Source organism: Dipodomys ordii, unplaced genomic scaffold (genome assembly GCF_000151885.1).
Source record: "Dipodomys ordii isolate 6190 unplaced genomic scaffold, Dord_2.0 Scaffold13, whole genome shotgun sequence".
Taxonomy (NCBI): Eukaryota; Metazoa; Chordata; class Mammalia; order Rodentia; family Heteromyidae; genus Dipodomys; species Dipodomys ordii.
In genome coordinates this window covers 13,834,317-13,855,435 of record NW_012267229.1, presented here as the reverse complement: position 1 = coordinate 13,855,435, position 21,119 = coordinate 13,834,317, and the positions used below count along the sequence as shown (strand labels likewise).

General features: G+C 51.7%; 1 protein-coding gene across 1 annotated transcript in view; it reads left to right on the top strand.

The window, feature by feature from the left end:
* The window catches only part of Nol4l (nucleolar protein 4-like), a 158,722-nt gene that overhangs the window by 77,123 nt on the left and 60,480 nt on the right, over nt 1-21,119 (top strand). Inside the window, exons 5-6 of the mRNA XM_013010674.1 lie at nt 8,005-8,160; nt 15,104-15,215. Of these exons, the coding sequence (XP_012866128.1) occupies nt 8,005-8,160; nt 15,104-15,215 (268 nt within the window). The remainder of the gene's footprint in view (nt 1-8,004; nt 8,161-15,103; nt 15,216-21,119) is intronic.

Below are 21,119 nucleotides of genomic sequence, written 5' to 3'. Positions count from 1 at the left end.
TTTTTTTTTTTAACATCTCCCTACACAAAGAGCCTGATGGTTGGAGTGTGTTGTCATGGTAATGTTCTTCCCCACAGATGAAAACCCCAGAGACTGAACCTATAGGGAGGGAGGCGCGCCGCCGCGGCCCGCCGCCGCAAAGCGTCCCTGTGTCTTTAACGCCCTCCTCCCTGCGCTACCCCCCACCCGCTTTGTGAGCACCCCCCCCCAGCCGGGCTACAGCCGCGGAGCCGTCCCCCCTGCACTGACAGCTGGTATCTAATTACTGTGTGAGAATGGAAAGTCAGGCTGTCCCAGCTCCGGGGAGAGGGGATTAACGTCTCCAGCAGAATACACTTCCTCTGGTGGGTTGCCATGGTTACTCTCATTACCTGCCTGCCCGCGAGGAGCCCGCGCGAGCCGCTTCAGTAGACCCTCGGAACCCTGGCCGGCGAGCGCGCGTGCGCGCGCACGACTCTCCGCTCCTCCCCGCCAGGGCGCACGCACGTGCGCTGTGGGGCAGGGCGGGGGGGAGGGTGGTTAGGGAGGGGGAGAAATGGAAGCCAGAGGGGCCGCCCTGCGCCCCGCCCTCCCCGCACCCCTCGCCGCCCGAGCAGCTGTCAGCGGCGTGCGCGGACCGCCAGCCTCAGCGCGCGTCCGCGCGCTGTCAACAGTCGTTACCGCGCGCGCGCGGGCCGCACCCCTGCTCCTTCCTCCCCGCCCCTCCCCCGGCCGGAGGTAGGGCCCACACCTGGGCCACGCACCATCCCCGCTCATCACCTCACCCCGGCCGGCCGCGGGGCCTAACTCAGAGCCGCTCCCTTTCCCAAGAACCCCTTCTGTGACCCCTACTCCCTGTGCTAGGCCTTGGGCCTGAGGTAGGCGGGTCCCCTGAGTCCTGTAGAACGCCCCTCGGCAGTGGTGGTGGCGGCGGCGGCGGTCATGGGCGGGGGGTGTTTTAGGCATCGTCTGGGTTTCCAAATCCCTCCTGGAGGTGGCAAAAGCCATTGTGCATATGAGTCACCTACGCAGGAGGAAAATGAGGCCCAGGTAGTACCCCCTCCCCTCCCCCTCCCAACCTTGTCTGAGGTCAGAGTTGGGTCGTCCTCGAGCTGTCGTCATCTCCAGAGCATCCTCCTGGCAGCCCCAGGCCAGAGTCCTGCATCCAGGCCCTGACCCTGTCCTGTCTAACAAGGGCGGCTGGGTAGTGCCCGCCTCCCCCCACCCCCTTCCTGTCAGCCGTCAGGATTTGCATTTCCCAGCTCTTCCCCTTCCCTGGCCCTTTGCACACCTTTCTCTTTTCCCACACCCTTTTCAGACACATGAAAGTTAACAAAACTGAAAAAAAGGGCGGGGGGGGGCCTCTTGGGACTGCCTGAGGATAATGGCAGCTGTGGTTTGGGGCTGATCCCAAACCGCACCTTTCTCCCTGGCCCGGGTGTGCGTTTGGGTCCCGGCGTGATTTGAAAGAAGATGGAGGTTCAGCGAAGCAGAAAGGAGGTCTTGGAATATGTGAGGCTGTTCCAGATGGCAGGTGCGACTCGGTGGTGGTGGCAGCAGCTCCCCACTAACAGTTGGAGATTGAGCACAAGGGTGGGGAAGAGGCAGGTGCTACCCCGAGTCCTCAGTGCCTTGTGTACATATTTATTTATGTGTGTGGGGGGGGAGAGGGTCTCATCTCTCTGCCCCATTCAGGCCTGCAGAGCCCAGTGGAACTGTGGGCCATAATATTCTAGTCTGAATCTTTATCTTGAAGGGTTTTTTTTTTTCCTCCTAGTTTACAATAGGTAGTGTTCACAGCCAATGAGAGTATTGCCACCATCCCATTTAAGCAGTGTCCTCCTCAGTCATCTGATTGCCCTTTACAAATCATGACCAGTTTCTCTTGGAGTACTGAAGACAGACTTACTGTATGTGTAGGGGTGCTCTTTGCTCTTTTCATTCTCTGAGTTTGTGTGGTTTTAAAATTTCCTCTCCATCTCATTCACTCTGGGGCTCCTTGCAAGGGGCTGACTCCTCCCCTTTGGTTCTTTAAACCTCAGGCAGGGTAGGAATAAAACTTCAGTGGGAGGAACCTCCCTTCCAAAACCCCCAGTTCTGGCTGAATGCATGAAAACAGGGTTTAGGGGACAGGAGGAAGGGGCCACGAGGACAGTGTGCACAATGACTTTTGCCTGTGGTCTCCACCTCTTTACTGGCCTGGATGAGATGGAACAGACTCCCCACATTTGCTTGTGCAATCAACCCCCTGAAGTCCTGGTCTTCTACATAAGTGGCAGCCAAAGGTTTGTTTCCTCTGGGGTGGCTCTGCAGACTGACTTTGTCCTCTAAAGGCAATTTAGTTAGTTTTCATGCCTTGTCAAGAGTTGGATCTGTAATGCACTAAGCGGGCATAGCCTAAGGACTTTCCTCTGGTTTCTTCCTTTCACATAGGAGGAACCCAGGTGAGAAATGGCCCCACTATTTAGTTGTATTCTTTCAACCATAGCCTGCTTGATGGAAGGCATACTCCAGTGATGGTGGTATACTGAGCAGCACCCTGGTGGACTAAAATGGCAATCCCACCTGGATAAGTGAATAACTTACTATGTGCAAGCGACATAGAAGTTCCATTAGCAATTGGATGGCACTTGCCATCGAGGGCAGGGATCCATTTAATTGGCCTCTGTAGGGAGACTCAAAACCAGGAGCTTACCTGAGAGATGTGCCCAAGGATGGCGTGGTTGGCGAGGCCACCCCAGCAAGAGTCTAGTGGCCTGATGAGATTTGTTGATCCCCCTCCCTGGTCTTCAGCCTTGGACTAGCAATGGCCCTCCCTGAACCATTTGAGGAAGCCAGAAACTGACCTGCCAAGGGATAACTTTCTTAACTATCAATTAACTTTGCTAGGGAAGACATCAAAATCAATGTTAGGATGTGGGGGCTCCTGCCCCTTCTGTTTGTAATCTATGATAAGTCCCTGGGTAGATGTTTTGAATTCATTACTGATGTTGTCCAGAAGATTCTCCTGTTTTCACTATTAGAAAAATTAGCCCTCACTGGAGATGAAAATATTAATATATTAAGCTTGGAAGTACAGAACACTTCTATATTTAATGAGCCAGTGCCATATTTTCCCACTACTCACCTCCATGTTTCCATGATGGAGACATTTCTAATCAGATCTCAAAATCTTATGCATCAGAAGTAACTGGGAGGGGTCTAATAAAACCAGCAGAGCATCAGATCTGATAGGTTTGTGGTAGAGCCTTGAAAATGTGCATTTCCGACAAGTTTCCAGGTAATGTTAATAATGTTCACCTTTGAGGACCAGTGTCCTAAATATTTTGAAATATCAGTAATTCTTAAATAGACATTTGGTGGTTTCTTCAATGATTTGCAACCTTGCTTTTAGATTAGAACCCGAACAGGTTGGTCTCAAGGGAGTTGGTGATATTCAAGAAAGTTGGAGGCTCCATAAAAATGGAAAGCCATTGCCATGGCTGGTTTTGTTGTCCTGGGTCTGGCCAGCTGTTTTGGAGTCAGATGGTTCTGATGGTTGGAGTGTGTTGTCATGGTAATGTTCTTCCCCACAGATGAAAACCCCAGAGACTGAACCTATACATGTGACTGGTGTTTTTCATGGCTTTTCCCATGGGATGCTACATAGTTCCCTTCCATCATTCCTGCTTGGCATTTCTGGCAAGCTGAGGTGGTCAGGAGTCTCCAGGTCCCTTCTTGATCTAGCCTTAGAAGTAAAATGAACTTCCTTGGTCAATCCAATGTGCCGCTTGTTTAGAGCAACAGATTTGAAGAAGCTAATTTGGGTATGAGGCAGAAGTGGGTTGGCAGGCCATCCCAAGTCTATGGGGGAAGGAGCTTTCTGCTCCCGTAATTAGCAGCTCTTGCCTTGTAGAACGCTAGGGAGGGTGTGCCCCTCCTGCAGCAGTTAGCATGAAGGTCATTACCTCTCTAGAAACAAAGCATGGCACGGAACATGACTACTGTCAGATCCCTTTATTGCATCTTCCCAGACAGATATCTTGATGTTCTTCCCTTAGGGTGTTGCACACACAGTGTCCTGGTAGCCACCAGCTCACCAGAGGACAAATCAAGGTATGGCTCTGCAGACCTTACAGGATCTGGGCTGTCATTGCTACAGGCCCTTTCCTTGTGTGCATCTCTGCTATACAGATAGGCCGATTAGAGGACCTAAGTTTGAACATCAGCAATTGTGTGTGTGTGAAAGAGAGGGGGGAGGGAGTGAGGGAAGGAGGGAGGGGAAGTGGAGGAGGGAGGGAGAAGGAGAAGGAGAGGAGAGCCTGTGTCCCTGGGGCTTGAATCAGGGCCTGGGTGCTGTCCCTGGGCTCTGCGCTTTTTTTGCTCTACAACTTGATTCATAGCTCCACTTCTGGCTTTTTGGTAGTTAAATGGAAATAAGAATTTCACAGACTTTCTTGCCTGGACTAACTTTGAACCATGACCCTCAGATCTTAGCCTCCTGAGTAGCTAGGATTACAGGCGTGAGCTACCGGTGCCTCACAGCAATTGATTTTTAAAGAGGGAGCCACTGCTAACTGATCTGCTGAACAGCTTCTCTGTGATACTTTTATGGCCACATTGGATCTGATGTAAAGCTGCTACTTTACTCAAGAATGACTGGAACAGAGATGGGCCAGGCACTAGACAGTATATTTCACTGACTTATGTAGATTCATTAGTTATAAATTGAATTTATGTCCCAAGTTTATGGAATAGCCTTAGTTGTTATTTAAGAATTTAATAAAGAGTATGCATCTTTTCTGGTTGTGGGCATTACTACCCCAGAGACCCCCTTTGAATGGATCAGAGGGACAGGAAAGAAAACACATTTATAACCACAAAGTATCTAAGCTCAGTGAGTCTAAAGGAAAGAGATGGACATTTACCAAACTATGTGCCAGATGCTTGGCACATTCTTGCTTGATCCTTGAAATATCCAAGTAGGGCTTTTTTTTTAAGGCCTGTTTTACTGGTGAGAAAACTTGACTTTCAAGAGATAAGGAAGTGTCTGGGTATGGTTCTACAAGCCTGTAATACCAGCTGCTCAGGAGGCAGACACTGGTAGGATCACAGTTTGAGGCCCAGCTCTTGGGGGGGGAAAAGGTAGCTAGACCCCATTTCAACAAATAAGCTAGATGTGGTGGTGCATGTCTGTAATCCAGTTGTCAACTGGAGCTCTTTGTCCAAGGCCAGACCTAGGCAAAAAGTCTGAGATCTTATTTAAAAAATAACAAAAGCAAAAAAAAGGATGGGAGCATGGCTTGAGTGGATTGCACCTGCCTAGCAAGATCAAGGGCCTAAATTCAAACCCAAGTACTGCCAGAAAAATAAAATAAGCTGCCCTCCTTAGGTCACTGAGCTGGTTAGAGAATGCTTTCTACCTCACCTCCCTAAAATATTTCTTCCTCCTACCACATTATAGCATCTTTGTTTTTCAGAAACATATGCTTTGGCCTGAAAAAAAATTTTTTTTTCCAGTTCTGGGGCTTGAATTCAGGGCCTAGGCCCTGTCCCTGAGCTTCTTTTGCTCAAGGCTAGCACTCTTACCATTTAAGCCACAACACAGGGTTTTGTTTTTGTTTTTTTAGTAGTTTATTGGAGAAAAGAGTCTTACAGACTTTCCTGCTCTGGCTAGCTTCAAACTGTGAGTCTCAGATCTCAGCCTCCTGAGTAGCTGGGATTACAGATGTGAGCTACTAGCACCCAGCCTGAAAAAAATTTGAGTAGGGAAGGATGTAGGCAATCAAAATACAAAGCCAACCTCTCTACATGTGTTAAAAGATGACATTTAAAAAGACATAGAAAAACACATGGGTTATGTGTTCTGTTAGTGGCTCTTTGTAAATTGAACTCACCTGTATACCACATCCCAAGGAAGAATTAGAAACCCAAGTGTATTCCTTCTAAGGTTCATCTGTTTGCTTTTGCCAGTTGGAGCCTGGTCCGAATTATATTAGAACTGACTTGTCATAATATTTATCCCATCCTGACTCTGTCACAGCAATATTTGAAGGTAAAAATTATAAGCCAGCTAATGAACAAGCTAGTCAGTTATGAGCCCTTAAGATTCACTCAGGGCTTAGGACCTTAGGAGGGGACTCCCCTCTCCCAAGACCAAGGCAAAAGTATAAATCCAAAAAACATCACCAAGTTACAATTTTATAGTTCCTCTCATATAAATGAAGTGAAGCCAGGATGCCAGGGCAGCAGACAGCTTTCCTATACCCATGCATGCACACATAGACATGCATATGTGCAGAGACAACCTCTTCTCTGAGGGTCCTCATTGGCACAGCTCCCAACCAGGAAGGATGCCCCTGGCTAGAGGGCCTTGTACAGGCTGTTGAGGTCATGGCCCAGGGTTGCCTGGCTGGTATGCTGCAGGCCGCAGAACCCCACCCCCACCCTCACCCACAGCTGCCCTTTCTTCTCCATCTGCTCTCTGCTTTCAAGCAGGCCAACGCAGAGATAGTCCTGCTCAGTCATCACTGCTTGTCCGTGGCCAAAACATGTTTTGAGCCAGTGTCCCTGCCAGCAGGACCTGGATTCTACCAGGACCATAAAGTCTGAAGTCCTAAGCCGCCTCTGCTTCCCTCCAGCCTTGTCCCCCAAGCAGGCTCCAACCCTAACAGCCCCTTGGGGTTATGTGATGCTCAGCCCCATCACACCTGGGGAGACTCGCCAACTGCAAGCACTTCTTACTAACGATGTTTACAGAATGGTCCCCGAGGGCCAGGTTTGGTGTAAACCACTGACCTCATATCTCATTCATTCCCCCCCACCCACCCAATGTTCACAGAAAGTTTCTTTATCCCCCCTTGTATAGATGAAGAGCCCAGGGCTCAGGGAAGCAGAATAACTGCTTAGGGTTACACAGCCACTTAAGTGATGGAGCCGAGTGTCTGAGCAGTCCTACCCAGCTGCTACGTACAACTGATCTTGAATTTAGTAGTTAGCAAGCACCTACTGTGTGTCAGAGGTGCCGGAGACAGCTGTCAGCCAACAGATAAAGCCCATACCTGCATAGAAGTCACCTGGAGAGGACATCCTCTGTGAATGTACTGCCTTGGAGCTGTGTCTCAGCACTTTTAGAGAAACCCAAGTCCCTACCCCATGGCTTGCCCTTGATCTCCCCAGCTCCCTCCCTGTAGGGAGATGACAGTTGAAATCATCCCGGGGTGTCTGAGTTTTTGGGCCCCATGGATCATGAACTGTGTTTCATGGAGCAAAGCTTCAGGCCTGGAGTTTCTCCTGAAGCCTTCCCTGTCTGGATGAGGGAAAGCAGGTACAAGCCTACAGCTCTTTGCTATGGAGGACCTATCTCTGTCAGACAGCTGACAGCACTCATGCTAGCCTGATCAGAGGGTCAGTGCCCATGGCTACCCCGCTCCCAGCCCTGCCACCTCCACATGGTCTTCTGCCTGATTTTTTTTTTTTAACATCTCCCTACACAAAGAGCCCTGGTGCTGTGGCTGGCGCTCAGCTGCTGGAGTGGGGCGGGCCCTTCAGAAAGGCCTCAGGGTGGAGGCAGGAGCCACCCAGGTGATGGGAGCTAGTCTCCTGGGACCTCAGCCCAGGACCACAGTGAAAGGTTACTGCTAATTGGTGAGCTCCTGATGGGGCTGCATCTATTTAGCACTCTCCCCTCCCCAGAGACTTCCAGGATGGTCTTGGCACAGTCTGTGATTTGAGAGCTCCCGCCTGAGTCTGGCACAATCTGTCTAGAATTGTGAACACCGAGCCTCTTGGTTTTTAATTTGTACTTGCGTTGCTGTAGTTCTTTGCCCATTGTTGTTGGTAGATTTAGTAGCAGCCCTGACTCTGATACCCCCTCCCCGGGTGCCCTGGCTCCCTCCCTTCCCCAGCCCCCAACCCCACTATTGGAGGCCATGCTGGGCCAGGGAGCCGCATGGTCCCTGCCCTCCACCCATGGCTGGGCCCCAGGGTACAGCTCTCACCCGCCATCAGCCCTGACACTAACACAGCTTGTCCACTCTGTCGCAGGGGGCAGATGGCCTGTCGGAGCCCGAGGGCATCTCTCTGAAGCGGGTTGCTGTGGTGGAAGATTTCTTTGACATCATCTACTCGATGCATGTGGAGAGCTCTGCAGAGCCAGGCAAAGCCCCCAAGCACGCTGGGCAGAAGAAAACCTACCGAGCGGTGAGATTTCTGTCTCTGCCTCCACTGGCAGCCCCAGGCCTTGGCAGGAGGCCATGGGCTCAGCACATGTTGGGAGGGGGCGGGGCAGGGAGCTGAGGCGTGATGAAGCGGCCTTTGGGGACCCAGGGGGGCACGGGGTAAGGGCATGGCAGCCAGAGATGGCTGAGGGGGTGAGGGGCGGGCTCTGCGGTTGGTTGGAGTACAAAGGAGAAGCAGGTTGAAGGGCGGAGGAGGAGGGAAGGAGTGGGCACTAGCAGGGAGGACATCCTCCTCTTCTCAGTTTGTGCTTCAACCCCCCCCATCTCATCTGTCACTTGCAAGCCCCCTACCTTGTGGGGGTGCAGGGGAGCCACAGATAGTAGGAACCTAGGAGCCTGTGTCTCTACGGCATGGCATGTGTGTCATGCCAGGCCTGTCCGAGAGCACTTCCTGTGTAGGAGCTTATCCAGTTTCCCTGAGTCCTGTTCAGTATGCCTGGGCTTCCCCAGGGGATATCAGAAGGCCCATGTCCCAGCCCTCCAGGAAGTTTGGGGTCTGGAGGCTAAAGGCCAAAGCAAGATACACAAAAGCAGACGTAAGTCCAAGACCAGCTTTGAGAGAGCAAGAACCCAAGTATCTGAGGTGTTCAACAGAGGCTCTGCCAGCCCCAGGCCTTTTAGAGACTTGGGGACTTTGTGGAGAAGGTGATATCTGCTTAGAAGAAAGTTTAGAAGCTTTGCCCAATGTGTGTCTTCCTCCTTCCCTCCCCTCCCCCCACGGTCTGCCTCACGTCTGAATCTGTCATTGTGGTTCATGCTCAGCTCTGAGCCCATGAAGCCAGGCCTCACAGCTGTCCTGTAACCAAGGCACTGGGGTCCCATTTGCCAGTTAAGGAAACAGATCCAGAGACCTGAACCACTTGTCCAAGGTCATATAGCACCGGAATGGCAGCTGGTGTCTTCACCTTCCTTCCTGCTTACTCCCCAGAATCCTAGAACCCTGCCCTCTGTGACCAGACTTCTCCACCTAAGATGATCACCTAAGGTGATGTGAACCTCCCACCCTTGTCCCAAGTTCTGGGTGTGGACAGCCTCAAACTGTAGCAGAGGTGGCTGAAAGTCTATAATGTCATTACATGCCTGATTCTTAGAAGAGCTAACAACTTGGTAGTCCTGGTCCTCAGATGATGTCCATTTCCCTGAATGGGTATTAAAGATGGACCCCATGCCAGGGGTCTTAGAGTGGCATGAGGCCAGGCTGAGGGCAGTGGGGGGGCACCCCATCTCTCTGCCTCTCCTGCTACTTAGTGTGTGCTAAGTGGTTTGGGGTTAGAGTCTGGAGTATTTCCACTTGAGGGCCATAGAAGAAGAGAAAGTCCCTCAGGACTGATGAGTCTCAGCATGTTTTCTGGGCACTAAGCCTACCACAGTGCTGGGCACAGGGCATGTGTCAGGCTCTGCCCTTAGCACTTCAGCATACAGTGCTGAGCTTTGCCTGAGTGCAGGCTGCATGGGTGAAGCAAGTTCTGCTCTTAACCAATTTTAAACTGAGGAAACAGGTTCAGAGAGCCAGCCTGCCTGCCTGAGGTCACTAGGCTGGTGTTTCAGAGGCAGACAGCTGGCCCCTACACATCCTGCCTGTCCATAAACCTCCTGTGGTCAGCTAGTGAACCCAGCCTCTTGCAGTCTTCTGGGAGGATGGGCTTGGGCTGGCCCATCCACGTGATTTCCCTGTCCCTCAGTGCTGGACACTGAGTATTACCCACAGGCTTAACTTAGTTGGGATCTGCAGCCTCTATACCATGGAGAAGACAGGGCAGGGCTGGCTGGTCCTGACAATGCCTGTGTCCCTGGGTCAAGTGGACATCCAGCCCTTTGCTCTGTACTTTCTGACTTCTCATCCATATGCCCAGCGCATGCCCCACTTCCTGTTGCCCAGCCTGGAGCTGGCACATGACTGGCATCAAGCCAGCTGGGCTGCACACAGAGCTGGAATTTCAGCAGCGGAGCCAAGGCCAAGTCGAGCAGGCCAGCACCCCCCCCCCCCCGCAGAGGGTGTGAGGCTGTGGAGGCCGGCACCCTCCCTCTTCCCTGTATGCCTCCTCACCCTTCCCCTCCTCTTCTCCATCTGTCACCCTTCTCATGCACCCTTTTCCTTTTTCAGGGGCAGGGATGGTGCCAGAATGGTTTTGTCCCGCTCTTTTCATCTGCTCCCATATTTTTTCCACCCAGGCCAAGCTCAGCCTCACTGCAGATAGAAGGACCCCACCCCCACCCCCACCCCGCCAGCCCATCCCTGCCTGTTGAAAGAGCCCCCAAGGAAAACCCATGCTGATGGTTGCAGAGAGGCACAGCCTGGCACCACAGGGGTTGCGGCAAGCCCTTGGCTGAGGCGATTTTGGATTTGTCCCCTTGTGTTTTGCCAAAGCTGAATCCTGGGACTGCCCCAGACTTTAGGGCACAGAGGCTGTCCAGAATTCTTACAGGCCCTGGGTATGGCTCCTGTAGTGAGGTGTGCAGATTTGCTCAGGCCACTCAAGGAGAGTAATTCTGAAGTAGGAAAAAAAACTATCTTGCACCTACTGCTATCCAGCAATAGATCAGAAAGGGCAGGTAATGAGCTCTCTAAGCCTGGATGTATTTGAGCCAGCACTAGATGATATGTATATCAGATAATGCAGGGCAAGTCCTGCCCTAGAATCTCAATGGCCTCACCAATGCCAAGTCTGGAGAAGGTTCCAGGTGGTCCCTGAAAGTCCCCTTGAGCCCACAGAAGGCTGTTTCTTTCTCAAGGAGCATTCCTGCATTTCCAGTTTCTGCAGCCATCTGGGTTGGACTGGTTCTTTTGCTTCCTTTTTCTCTCCCAGGGTACTGAGGCCAGATCAGCTTCCAGAGCCCAGACCTGGCTACCCAGACCACTTTAGAGTTGGGGCCAGATGTGGTCAGCAGCTGCTCCAGGCCCACCATGTGCTAATCCACCCACAGGGCAGAAGGAGGATCTTGTAAAGTGGTGCAAATCCCCCCAATTGGCCTCATCTGTCTTTGTCGTTCTCCGAGTTGGGAGTGAAAACGGGGCCTTGCAAGTCAGCGACTCTGCAAATAGCTCCTGCTCTCCCTGCCAGCAAAATCCCTCTGTTTTTACTACTAAGAAAAATGGAAAAGGCAAATTCACACATGGGTGTCTGTCCAGGCAGAAGGACCAGAGAGAGCAAGACTGTAGGCAGCCTAGGGCAGCTGGTTAGAGATGGGGGCTTGGAGGTGCCCCCTTGGAACATGCATCCACCTCTGTCTGCTTCATGCTTTTGGCAGGTGCATGGGAGTCTGTTTCTAGAACAGGATCTGCAGTTCTAGAACCATCTGAAAATCATTGTTTTATGTAAGCACCCATAAGGGTCGCCCTTCTGGTTTCACCTCAGTTCACAGTCTTGTGACCTGAGGAATCCCTGTCTGCAAACAGAAATAGAGACCCCATTTCTGGTCCTGGGCAAACCTTGAGGGTGAATCAAAAGCTACCTGCTTTTAGGATTGGGGTTGGGGAGAGCAACCTCCTCTACCCTACAGCATTGTAGCGCTAGGCTGGTCTGTGTTTTACTGACTTTTCAAGGAGCTCAAAGCCAAGCTACAGACCTTGCAGCTGTGCATGCAGGGTTCCGCACTGGCCCTTCCACCCCAATCTGAGATTCAGGGCCATCTGTCCTGTGTTCTCCTTTCCTGTGGCATTTCAGCCAGCCCTGGCCCACTGCTGGGGCTCTTCTAAAGCCTATGAATGTGGTGCTCTCTGTAGTTCAGGTGGCAAGAAGAGCCCTGCTTACCTGTGTGTAGGCCAGGGGACCCTCCTTGAACCTTTCAAAAAGTGTCTCTAAACTGGGCAATGGTGGCTCATGCCTGTAATCCTAGCCACTCAGGAGGCTGAGATTCAAGGATTGCAGTTCAAAGCCAGCTCGGGCAGGAAAGTCCATGAGACTTATCTCCAATTAACCACCAGAAAACTGGAAGTGATGCAGTGGCTCAAAGTGGGAGAGTGCTACCTTTGAGCACAAAAGCTCAGGGACTAAAAAAGAAAAAAAAAAGTGTCTCTGCCCATGGCAGGAGATGAACAAGCTCCTCCGGCCCAGCCTCCCCCTGCTCTTCCCCGCTGACTGTGCATCCTCCTCCTTAAGCCCACTCAGCTCTGCTGAGGCCTGACCTGAGGAGCCACATCTCAGGGGAGACCAGGGATCATCTGTTGGGCAGAGTCAGCCACAACCCTTGCTCTGTCCAGCCTGTGCCCTACCTTCTTGCCTGCTCACTAGCTGGCTCCTGCAGACATCAGCCTTTCTGCCCAGCAGGCGCCAAGAGGAACTTTAGCTGCTCTAGGTTAGGGATGAAGCCATCTATGTGCCTGGCAGAAAGCTTACCACCTCCAAACCTCGGCCCTCAAGCCCAGGAGGACCATCTGCACCCCTCATCGTGGCTTTCCTGTCCCAGCTCTAGAAGGAGAGTCTGGGGTTCGCCCTTGTCCCTGACCTCCAAAGGGAGGCAATCAGATAAGGGATTTGGAAGGGAGGTAGCTCATCAAGGAGCCTGCCTGCTCCGCAGAGCATCAAATCAGCTGAGAAAATAACAACTGTGTCATCAAAATTAACTTGTCTTTGCAACCAGCAAGAGTGGCTCTGGGACTCAGACAGGGGGACTGATCTGGGAGCCCCATCCCAGCCCGTGGTCCTCTAAGGGCTGGCTGCAACCTGGGGTGCCTCACCTTCTATACTTTCCCAACCCTTGCCCCATCCCATCCCCACCCTCAGCCCCACCGCAAGGATGGAGTGGGTTTCATAAGAACCAGCTACATTGCTGCCTGCAGGTGAGGCCAGACCCAGCGCTGTCCATAGTGGGCCCCAGTGCCCTTGGCTAACTTTCCCAGCCGGGCTGGGTAAGGACAGGACTGCTTGGGAGATGCTGCCCCTTAGTGGAGAGGAGTGGAAGGACCACATGTAAAGACAGGCAGCTTCAGCTGGGGAAGCTGACATCAAAGGGAGCCTTTCCCTCAGGGGCGGTCACACCTGTGCCAGGGCATTCCAAAAAACCAGAGTAAGGGAAAAGGCCTGGATTTCTAGGCCCACAGTCACTCTTGTGCCCATGTTCTCATCTTTCGATTTCCTTCCTTCCTTCCTTCCTTCCTTCCTTCCTTCCTTCCTTCCTTCCTTCCTTCCTTCCTTCCTTCTTTCCTCCCTCCCTCCTTCCCTCCCTTTTTCCCTCCCTCGTCTCTCTCTCTCTCTCTCTCTCTCTCCCTTCCTTCCTTCCTTCCTTCCTTCCTTCCTTCCTTCCTTCCTTCCTTCTTTCCTCCCTCCCTCCTTCCCTCCCTTTTTCCCTCCCTCGTCTCTCTCTCTCTCTCTCTCTCTCTCTCTCTTTCTTTCTTTCTTTCTTTCTTTCCTTCTTTGTCAGTCATGGGGCTTGAACTCTGGGCCTGAATGCTGTCCCTCATCTCTTCAATTCAAGGCGAGCCATAGCACTTGAGCCATAGCACCACTTCCAGTTTTCTGAGTGGTTTATTGGAGATAAGAGTCTCACGGACTTTCCTGCCTGGGCTGGCTTTGAACCTCGACCCTAAGATCAGCTTCCTGATTAACTAGGATTACAGGCGTGAGCCACCGGCACCTGGCTCTTTCTATTTCTTTAAAAGCATTTTAATCCTTAATAAAATATAAATACTTTCACAGTTTCAATTCAACATGTCAGTTTGTGCATACAGTGCATTTTGATCAGTATTATTCCTTCCATTATTCTCCTTCCCCAATCCATCCATCCAAACCCTCCCCTCCCCTTATGATTCCTAGTTTTCTATTTCCTCCTCTTCTCCTGGCCTCCCCCTCCCTAGTTATGGGGCTGTGTGACCTAGAACACTGCCTCAAAGGGCTGTGTGGCCTTGGATGGATTAGTTCACCTCTCTGGGCCTTAATCACCAGGAATATGAAAGTACCTTAAGAGCCTTTCTGTTGGGAAAAATGGATGCCCTTGTAAATAGTTCTCCATTTAAAAAATGTTCTGGACCTATGAGCCTCTCCAGTGGTGAAAACTGATGTCCATGCACCCACCTTTCATAGTTTTCCCTAAAAAAAGTTCTGGACCTATGAGTCATCACAAGATAAGGCTTATAAACCTTGGGTTCTGTCTCTCCAGGGTTGAGTGTGATAGTTCATACTTGTAATCCAATCAACTTAAGAGGCAGAGACAAGAAGATCACAGTTCAAGGCTAACCTGGGCAGTTAGTAAAATCATATCTCTAGAACAAAATCAAAAGAGAGCCAAGCACCAGTAGCTTATGCTGTAATCCTAGCTACTCAGGAGGCTGAGATCTAAGGATTGCAGATCAAACCCAGCCCAGGCAGGAAAGCCCATGAGATTCTTTTCTCCAACAAACTACTCAGAAAAAGCTGGAAGTGGAGCTGTGGCTCAAGTGGCAGAGCACTAGCCTTGAGCTAAAGAAGCTCAGAGACAGCACTTAGGTCTTGAGTTTAAGCACAGGACCAGCACAAAGTAAAAGGGAAGGCTGAAAAGAAGCATGGGTCAAGTGGTAGAGCCTTTGGCTAGCAAGTTCAAGGCCCTGGATTCAATTTCTTCTGGCAGAAAAAAAAGGGGCAAGTTGTGTATCCTATCCTAGAGAAGTGTTTGTAAGTTCACTTTTTATTAGCAGCAATAAATCTTCTAGAGGAATATGGTTAGAACGTGAGCTAAAGACTATGTAATGTTTATATACCTTGCTTTTTTTTGATTTTTAACCTCCTTTATTTTTTAAAAAACAGATGGTTTTCTGTAAACTTACTGGCTTGATTTCACAGTTAAGGATGGAGGTCACCTATCCTGTGCACCACACAGTCCTTCCTTGTTGGGCAAAGGCTTGAGCACCTGTCACCAAAGCATAGAGCTTGGTGACCAGTAGCCGAGTCACTCTGTGGCACCATATGACATGCCAACTCTTTTCTCCACAGATCGCAGAGACCTACGCCTTCCTCCCCAGAGAGGCTGTGACCCGCTTCCTGATGAGCTGCACTGAGTGTCAGAAGAGGATGCACTTCAACTCCAATGGTCTGGAGCCCAAAGGTAAGGGGCAGGTGTATTGCAGGGCCCAGGCAGGAGTGGTCTGGGGAGCCTGGCCTTTGCCTGGCACTAGTGCTGAAAAATGTAGGTCTGGCTGCTGTCACCATTTCCAGAGGCCAGTATAGGGTGGTGAGCTGCCCAAAGGACCTCATTAACATTTTTTTTTTTTTTTTGGTTGTGGGGCTTGAACTTTGGGCCTGGGTGCTATCCCTCAGCTCTTCAGTTCAAGGCTAGCACTCTACCACTTGAGCCACAGCGCCACTTCTGGCTTTCTAGTGGTTTATTGGAGATGAGAGTCTCATGGACTTGCCTGCCTGGGCTGTCCTTTAACTGAGATCCTTAGGTTTCAGCCTCCTGAGTAGCTAGGATTACAGGCATGAGCCACCAGCGCCGGGCTTCTCTATTGCCTTTCATGGCCTAGTCCCTCTTGCCTTTCATGGCCCTACCTCCCACCCAGGTTCCTGTTGGAAATGGTCACCCTGATCACCGGTGCCACCCAGGCCTTTATCTTGGCTGATGCTCCCCATACATATATGTGGGCCTGGAAGTGGTGCTGTGGTTCAAGTGGTAGAGCACTTGCCTTGAGCTGAAGAGCTGAGTGACAGCGCCCAGGCCCAGAGTTCTAGCCCCACAACCTACCAAAAATAAAAAAAAACATATATGTGGGCCTGGCCACAGGCTCTCTGAGGAGCATACTGCCAGTGTCCTGGTCAGGACCACAGCACTCTATTAGGACTAGGCCCTCTCTAGGGTCCATTCTCTCCCTTGTATGTTCACTTGTAGTCCTCTGAGCAGTAGATCCAGGGGACTGATTAGAATTTTAAATGTACATAGCACCTGTGACCAGATGAATTTGTGCCTGGGAACAATGTCCATGTTGACCAGCCCGATCTATGAGAGCAATAGGGACCCCACTTCAGCTTACACCCTCACCTCTAGCACCTCTTGAAGGGCCTGTGTGCCTGAGGGCAGCACCAGCACATTGATTGGTCTGATATAATTTGTCCTGAAAGATGGTGCTGAGGTGGGTTGTATATCAGGATTTGGGGCCTACATCCACACACTGAGGACCCCCCTGGGTACCAGGCATGCAGACGATGCTGATGTGTGTGTGTGTGTGTGTGTGTGTGTGTGTGTGTTCCCCTGTATGGTGGGAAAGAAGCATAAGCAATTTATACAGATGTAGTTCAAGTAGTAGAAACCAACCACGTACAGACCAAGCTGACCACAAGTAGGGCACCAGAGCCCATGCATCAGGTGGCCTTTCCTCACTGTTGTCCCTAATGTGTGCAAGCAACTCACTGTTCTGGGGCTGCTAGGCCATGGCTGCCTTGCTGGAGTTCATGGGACAGCTTCTGAATTATGAAGGACAAGAACCTTCTCAGTGCTCATTCTGGGGTTGAGAGCAGGGCCACAATCTAGGGGTATGAGCCACAAGTTAGCTGCTGTGTATCCTGGGCAAGTGACTTCTCTGATCCTCAGTTTCTCATGAGGTAGGATGAATAATGATCTCTACTCAGAGGGCCAGTGGGGCTTTAGGTTTACCCCTGTGCCTGGCACAGGGCTCCCATCTGGGAAGAAAGCATGGCTATCACAGTTGCTATGATAACATGGAAGCCTGAGGGCCCCTGGCCCTAGGGCCAAGATAGCCTTTGGTGCCCACAGATGGGCCAGGAACGCTTTCCAGCTGCCTGGAATCTTGCCCACCCAGCTGCCTGCTCCTCCCATTTCTGTCCTAATTGTTTCCATAGCAACTGGCGGAGTCAGACACTGAACTGCTGCCTGCAGGGGCAAGACTGCAGGGGGGGGGGGGTGGAGAACTGCAGCTCTATCTTGATACACCTCCCCCAGCTCCTTGGCAAAGGCTGCAAGGTCCTAGGGCTGTGGGCTCTACTCCTCCTCAGCTGGGTGCACAGGAAGGCAGTGTGAACCCAGCACAGCCTGCTTCCTTTCCTCACTGGCTGCCACTCCTGTGGTGTGTCATCCCAGACTAAAGAAGGAGGGAGAATATAGCCAGATGCTGCCAGAATATAAACCAGCTTGGTGGGCTCTGTGAGGAGCTCACTCTTGGCAGGACTGAGACCAGGCACCTGGTTGTGATGAGAGTGACACACTTCCTCACAGTGTCATGGCCTCCAGTGGTGTGCCTGGCAGTGGTAGGGACTGTCCTTCCCCTTGTAGAGAGAGGACCCAGGAAGCAGGCACAATGTGGCTCATGGATCAATGTGACTCCCAGGCCAAGCAGGCCTCAGCGTTCAGCTCTGTTCTCTGCTGTGTGTCCTTGGGCACACAGGGAACCTCACTGAGTATATCCTGCTCATAACAGCTACCACAATCCTAGAAGGTATCTGTCCTGGCTTAAAGCTGAGAAAACCAAGGCCAGAGAGGTATTGGGTGAAATCATTCATTGAGGTTCTTCTAGGACATAGACACAAAGGCAGAACTTTTGCATCAGCAATGTGGGAGGAAGGCCTTCCTCTGGTCCTAAGGATGAGGGTGAAACAAGGAACCCATAGTGCCAGGCACCTGGTACTCAGTGGATACCAGGGTATACTGGCCCACATTGCTGCATCATGGTGCCCAGACCTAGGGTGGCCCCACCTAAATGTACACAGCCAGCCTCCACCAAGGTGGGGTGAGTAATGCTTCACCACACCCAGGCAAGCATGCAGGGTCCACAAAATGGTTGTAGAGTAGAAACTACTTGTGTGGTTTCTAGAAGCTGCCCATGGACAGCCTGAGTCTGAAAGGCTCCCCTGTGTGTTTAGAGGCCAAGGCATCAGCCCCCTTACTACCCCCCCATACCCAACCTGCAGATCTTCCTCTCTCTTCCTGACCCAGCAGGAGGCTAGAAGTCCCAACCTCTACCCTGTTCCACTGTACTGGCCTTTAGATGCCCCGCAGCACTGCCAGCCCTCCCTCCCCAGCCCAGAGGCAATCTTCTTGTTCCTAACCAGGAAGGTGGGGAGAAATGGAGACAAGGGACAGGATAGAGACTTCTCCAGAGCCACTGAGAGAGTGCCATGCTTCCTGACCTCATGCTAGACAGAAAGAGAAGAAACAGAGCGGCTTGTCCCCAGCAGAACGTGAGGCCTGGACAGTCCCCTGGCCTCCTCCTGCGCCAGGAGCATAAACAAAGGAGGCCTCGGAGGATGGGAAATTCCAGGGCCTTCTGATTCCGCACCCCTCTTCCACCAGGCCAAGGAGAGGAGAGAGCAAGAACCAGTTAGGCCCTGGGGCCAGCTCAGCTCTGAGGGTATATTTGTTTTCTCTGCCACAACTACATTTTGTTGCAGAGTCAGAAAGCCTGACTTGAGCAACAGTGATTACAGTTCCTCAGGGAACATGCTGGTCCCTCAGGGCAGGCTCTCACAGGCCAGCCAGACTCCTCACCAGGTTCCCAATCCCCCTCCTCCACACACACACACCTGGCCCTCCAGATCCTCCTCCTGGGCCTTCCCACCACCACCCTGTTCCAGCTCATTCTGCCACAGTGGGACCTGTCCTCTCCATTCTCAAAATTGCTGTGCGGTTGGTGGAAGTTGCATAGCCTCTCTGTATGAGGTTGTGTTCTGAGGGTATTAATACTAGCACCCACCTCGTGGGGTGTTAGAGAGCCAAGCAAGCAGGTCAGCAGGCACTTAGCAAATGTTGGGTAGCTGCTAGCTAAGAGATTGGACCCAGTCCTTTGGATCCTTTTCATGAAGCTTCCTGGAGCCACTCCAGGACCTGCTTAGCCTTTCCTCCGTTAGTACTAATGTGCTTCTATCTATCCCATCCTGTTTCCCTGAGCCTGGGGACTACGCTACATTTGTTTTCCCCTTCTTTCCCCTTGTGCAGCACACCAATGCTCCTCAAAGGAACAATAGTCAATCCATAGGGAAGGAACATGTCCATCCCCTTGTGAGTTGGCCCCAGGCCTGAGCCCTGTGTCTGGCTAGTCTGGTGGTTCCTCTGTGCCAGGCTCCTCATAAACCTGCCTTTGGTCACCCAGACCTGCCTGGGAGATCTGTCACACCTCAGTCACTTGTACCCAGAAGCTTCTATCAGCTCTGGAACAAGGAGTTCTTCCACGCTGCGGGTGAAGACTCATGAGGATACCACCTCCTGTCCCGCCTGGCCAGTGGGAGGGCCACTCACTCAGCTGGAATGTGCACTGATTGATGGGTGTCCCTGAAGGGGTCAGTGGTTGGCTGGGTCTGGCCTGGGCAACGAATGCCTCTGCATCTTTGACTCTTCTCAAGGTCAAGGAAGAATGGGCCTGGCACTTAGGCTGTTCTCGGTTTTCCTTGGCAAGGAGGAATTGGAATGTTTCTCAGGACACCAGCAGTCTGTTGGGCTCCTAACTCACCTCTCTCCATGGCTACAGTATCCTGTGGTATAGTGGCATCAGGCTATTTGCAGTGGCTTGGGCATGACCCCCTCATCCTTCTGCTTTAGCTGTCCTGGTGTTTGTCCCTCCTGTGAGCATCTGACTCAGGCCCCACTACCCTATGTTCCCCTCTTTCCCACTAATCTCCCTCTTGCATGTGTCCATTCATGACACCCAGAGTTTGGGGCTCCCCACTGCTGAAAGCTCTGCCTGCCTTTTCCTCACTGCAGCAGTCAAGAACGAGCCTCCCACCCGCCAGCTCCATAGCTCATTTCCTCACCTGGAATGTCCCCTGCCCACCAACCACTGCCATCTCAGCAGGGCTCTAGCTCTGGGAAGTACAGGACCAAGGCCTTGGCTGGCACACCAGTCATAGGTATTCTCTGATGGGTCTGCACATCTGCCCAGGATGTCCAAGATTCCCCCTCACCAGGTGTCCTGCCTGCCTCTTCTGAGTGCTCCTGGCTCCTGGCCAGCCCAGAAGCAGCTTCTGCTCTGTGGAGACTCTGGGAAGGGAACAGACCAGGGAAGACACACACCTCCTGCCTTCCACGTTTGCCACCCTAAGCCACACCAGTACTGGCTTTATTGACAATACTTTCTGATAAACAGTCATGGCATTTCAGGCAGGACATGGTGATTACCAGCTCCCTGTCCCTGAACAGCCAAGCACAGTCACTGTTCCCTCCAGAACAGTGTGCTGTTCACTCCAAGGGTGGGTGGCCTTTCACAAGTACCACGTTGTAGCCTCATCTTTGAGGAAATGAAGTAGAAGTGGCTATTCTAACTACAGTCCATAATCTGCAGGCAGGAACCATGGCTCTCAATGTCATCTCTGGAAGATACATTTGACATATGGCCTCCAACCCAATCTCTCCTGGGAGGCCAGAGCCTTAAAGGCCTCCTGGAACTAAACAAGTCATGAATCATGGTGACATGGTAGGGAGAAGAGCGGCACAAAAGCACACCTTAGTTTCTCCTCTGCCAGGCACTTTAGACCACAGGGCTTCCTTGCCCCTACCCCAGGAGAAAACTTTTAAGATGCAGGGTGCAGAAGATCCCCATGTGGTGGAATGCTTATAATAGAAGGTTGAGGTAGGAGGATCACAAGTTTGAGTCCAGCCTGAGATACATAGGGAGAGTGTCTAAAAAAAAAGGGGGCTGTGGAGGGTGGTCCATTTCAAGCCAACTTCTGAGAAATTCTGTTAATGACATTTAACTTTAAACATCAGGACAAACTTCTACATTTTTATAACAAACAGTTGATCAGTGCAGTCCCATGTGAAGTCAAGTCTTCAGGGCCCAGTCTGGCTCTGGGCTGCAGGCCTGCCCCTATCCCGGCCACGTAGCATCTCCCCTCTCCCCTCATCTTCTCTGGGAAACTTCACCTTCCAAAACCTTTTTTCCACCCCAAGCAGAAACTCTGAACCATTTAACTGCCCACCTCTTCCCCATCCCCCCACCCAACCCCCTGCCCTGGTGACCTCTTTTCTACTTTCTGTCAGTGATTTATCTGCTCTAAGTAATTTGTATGT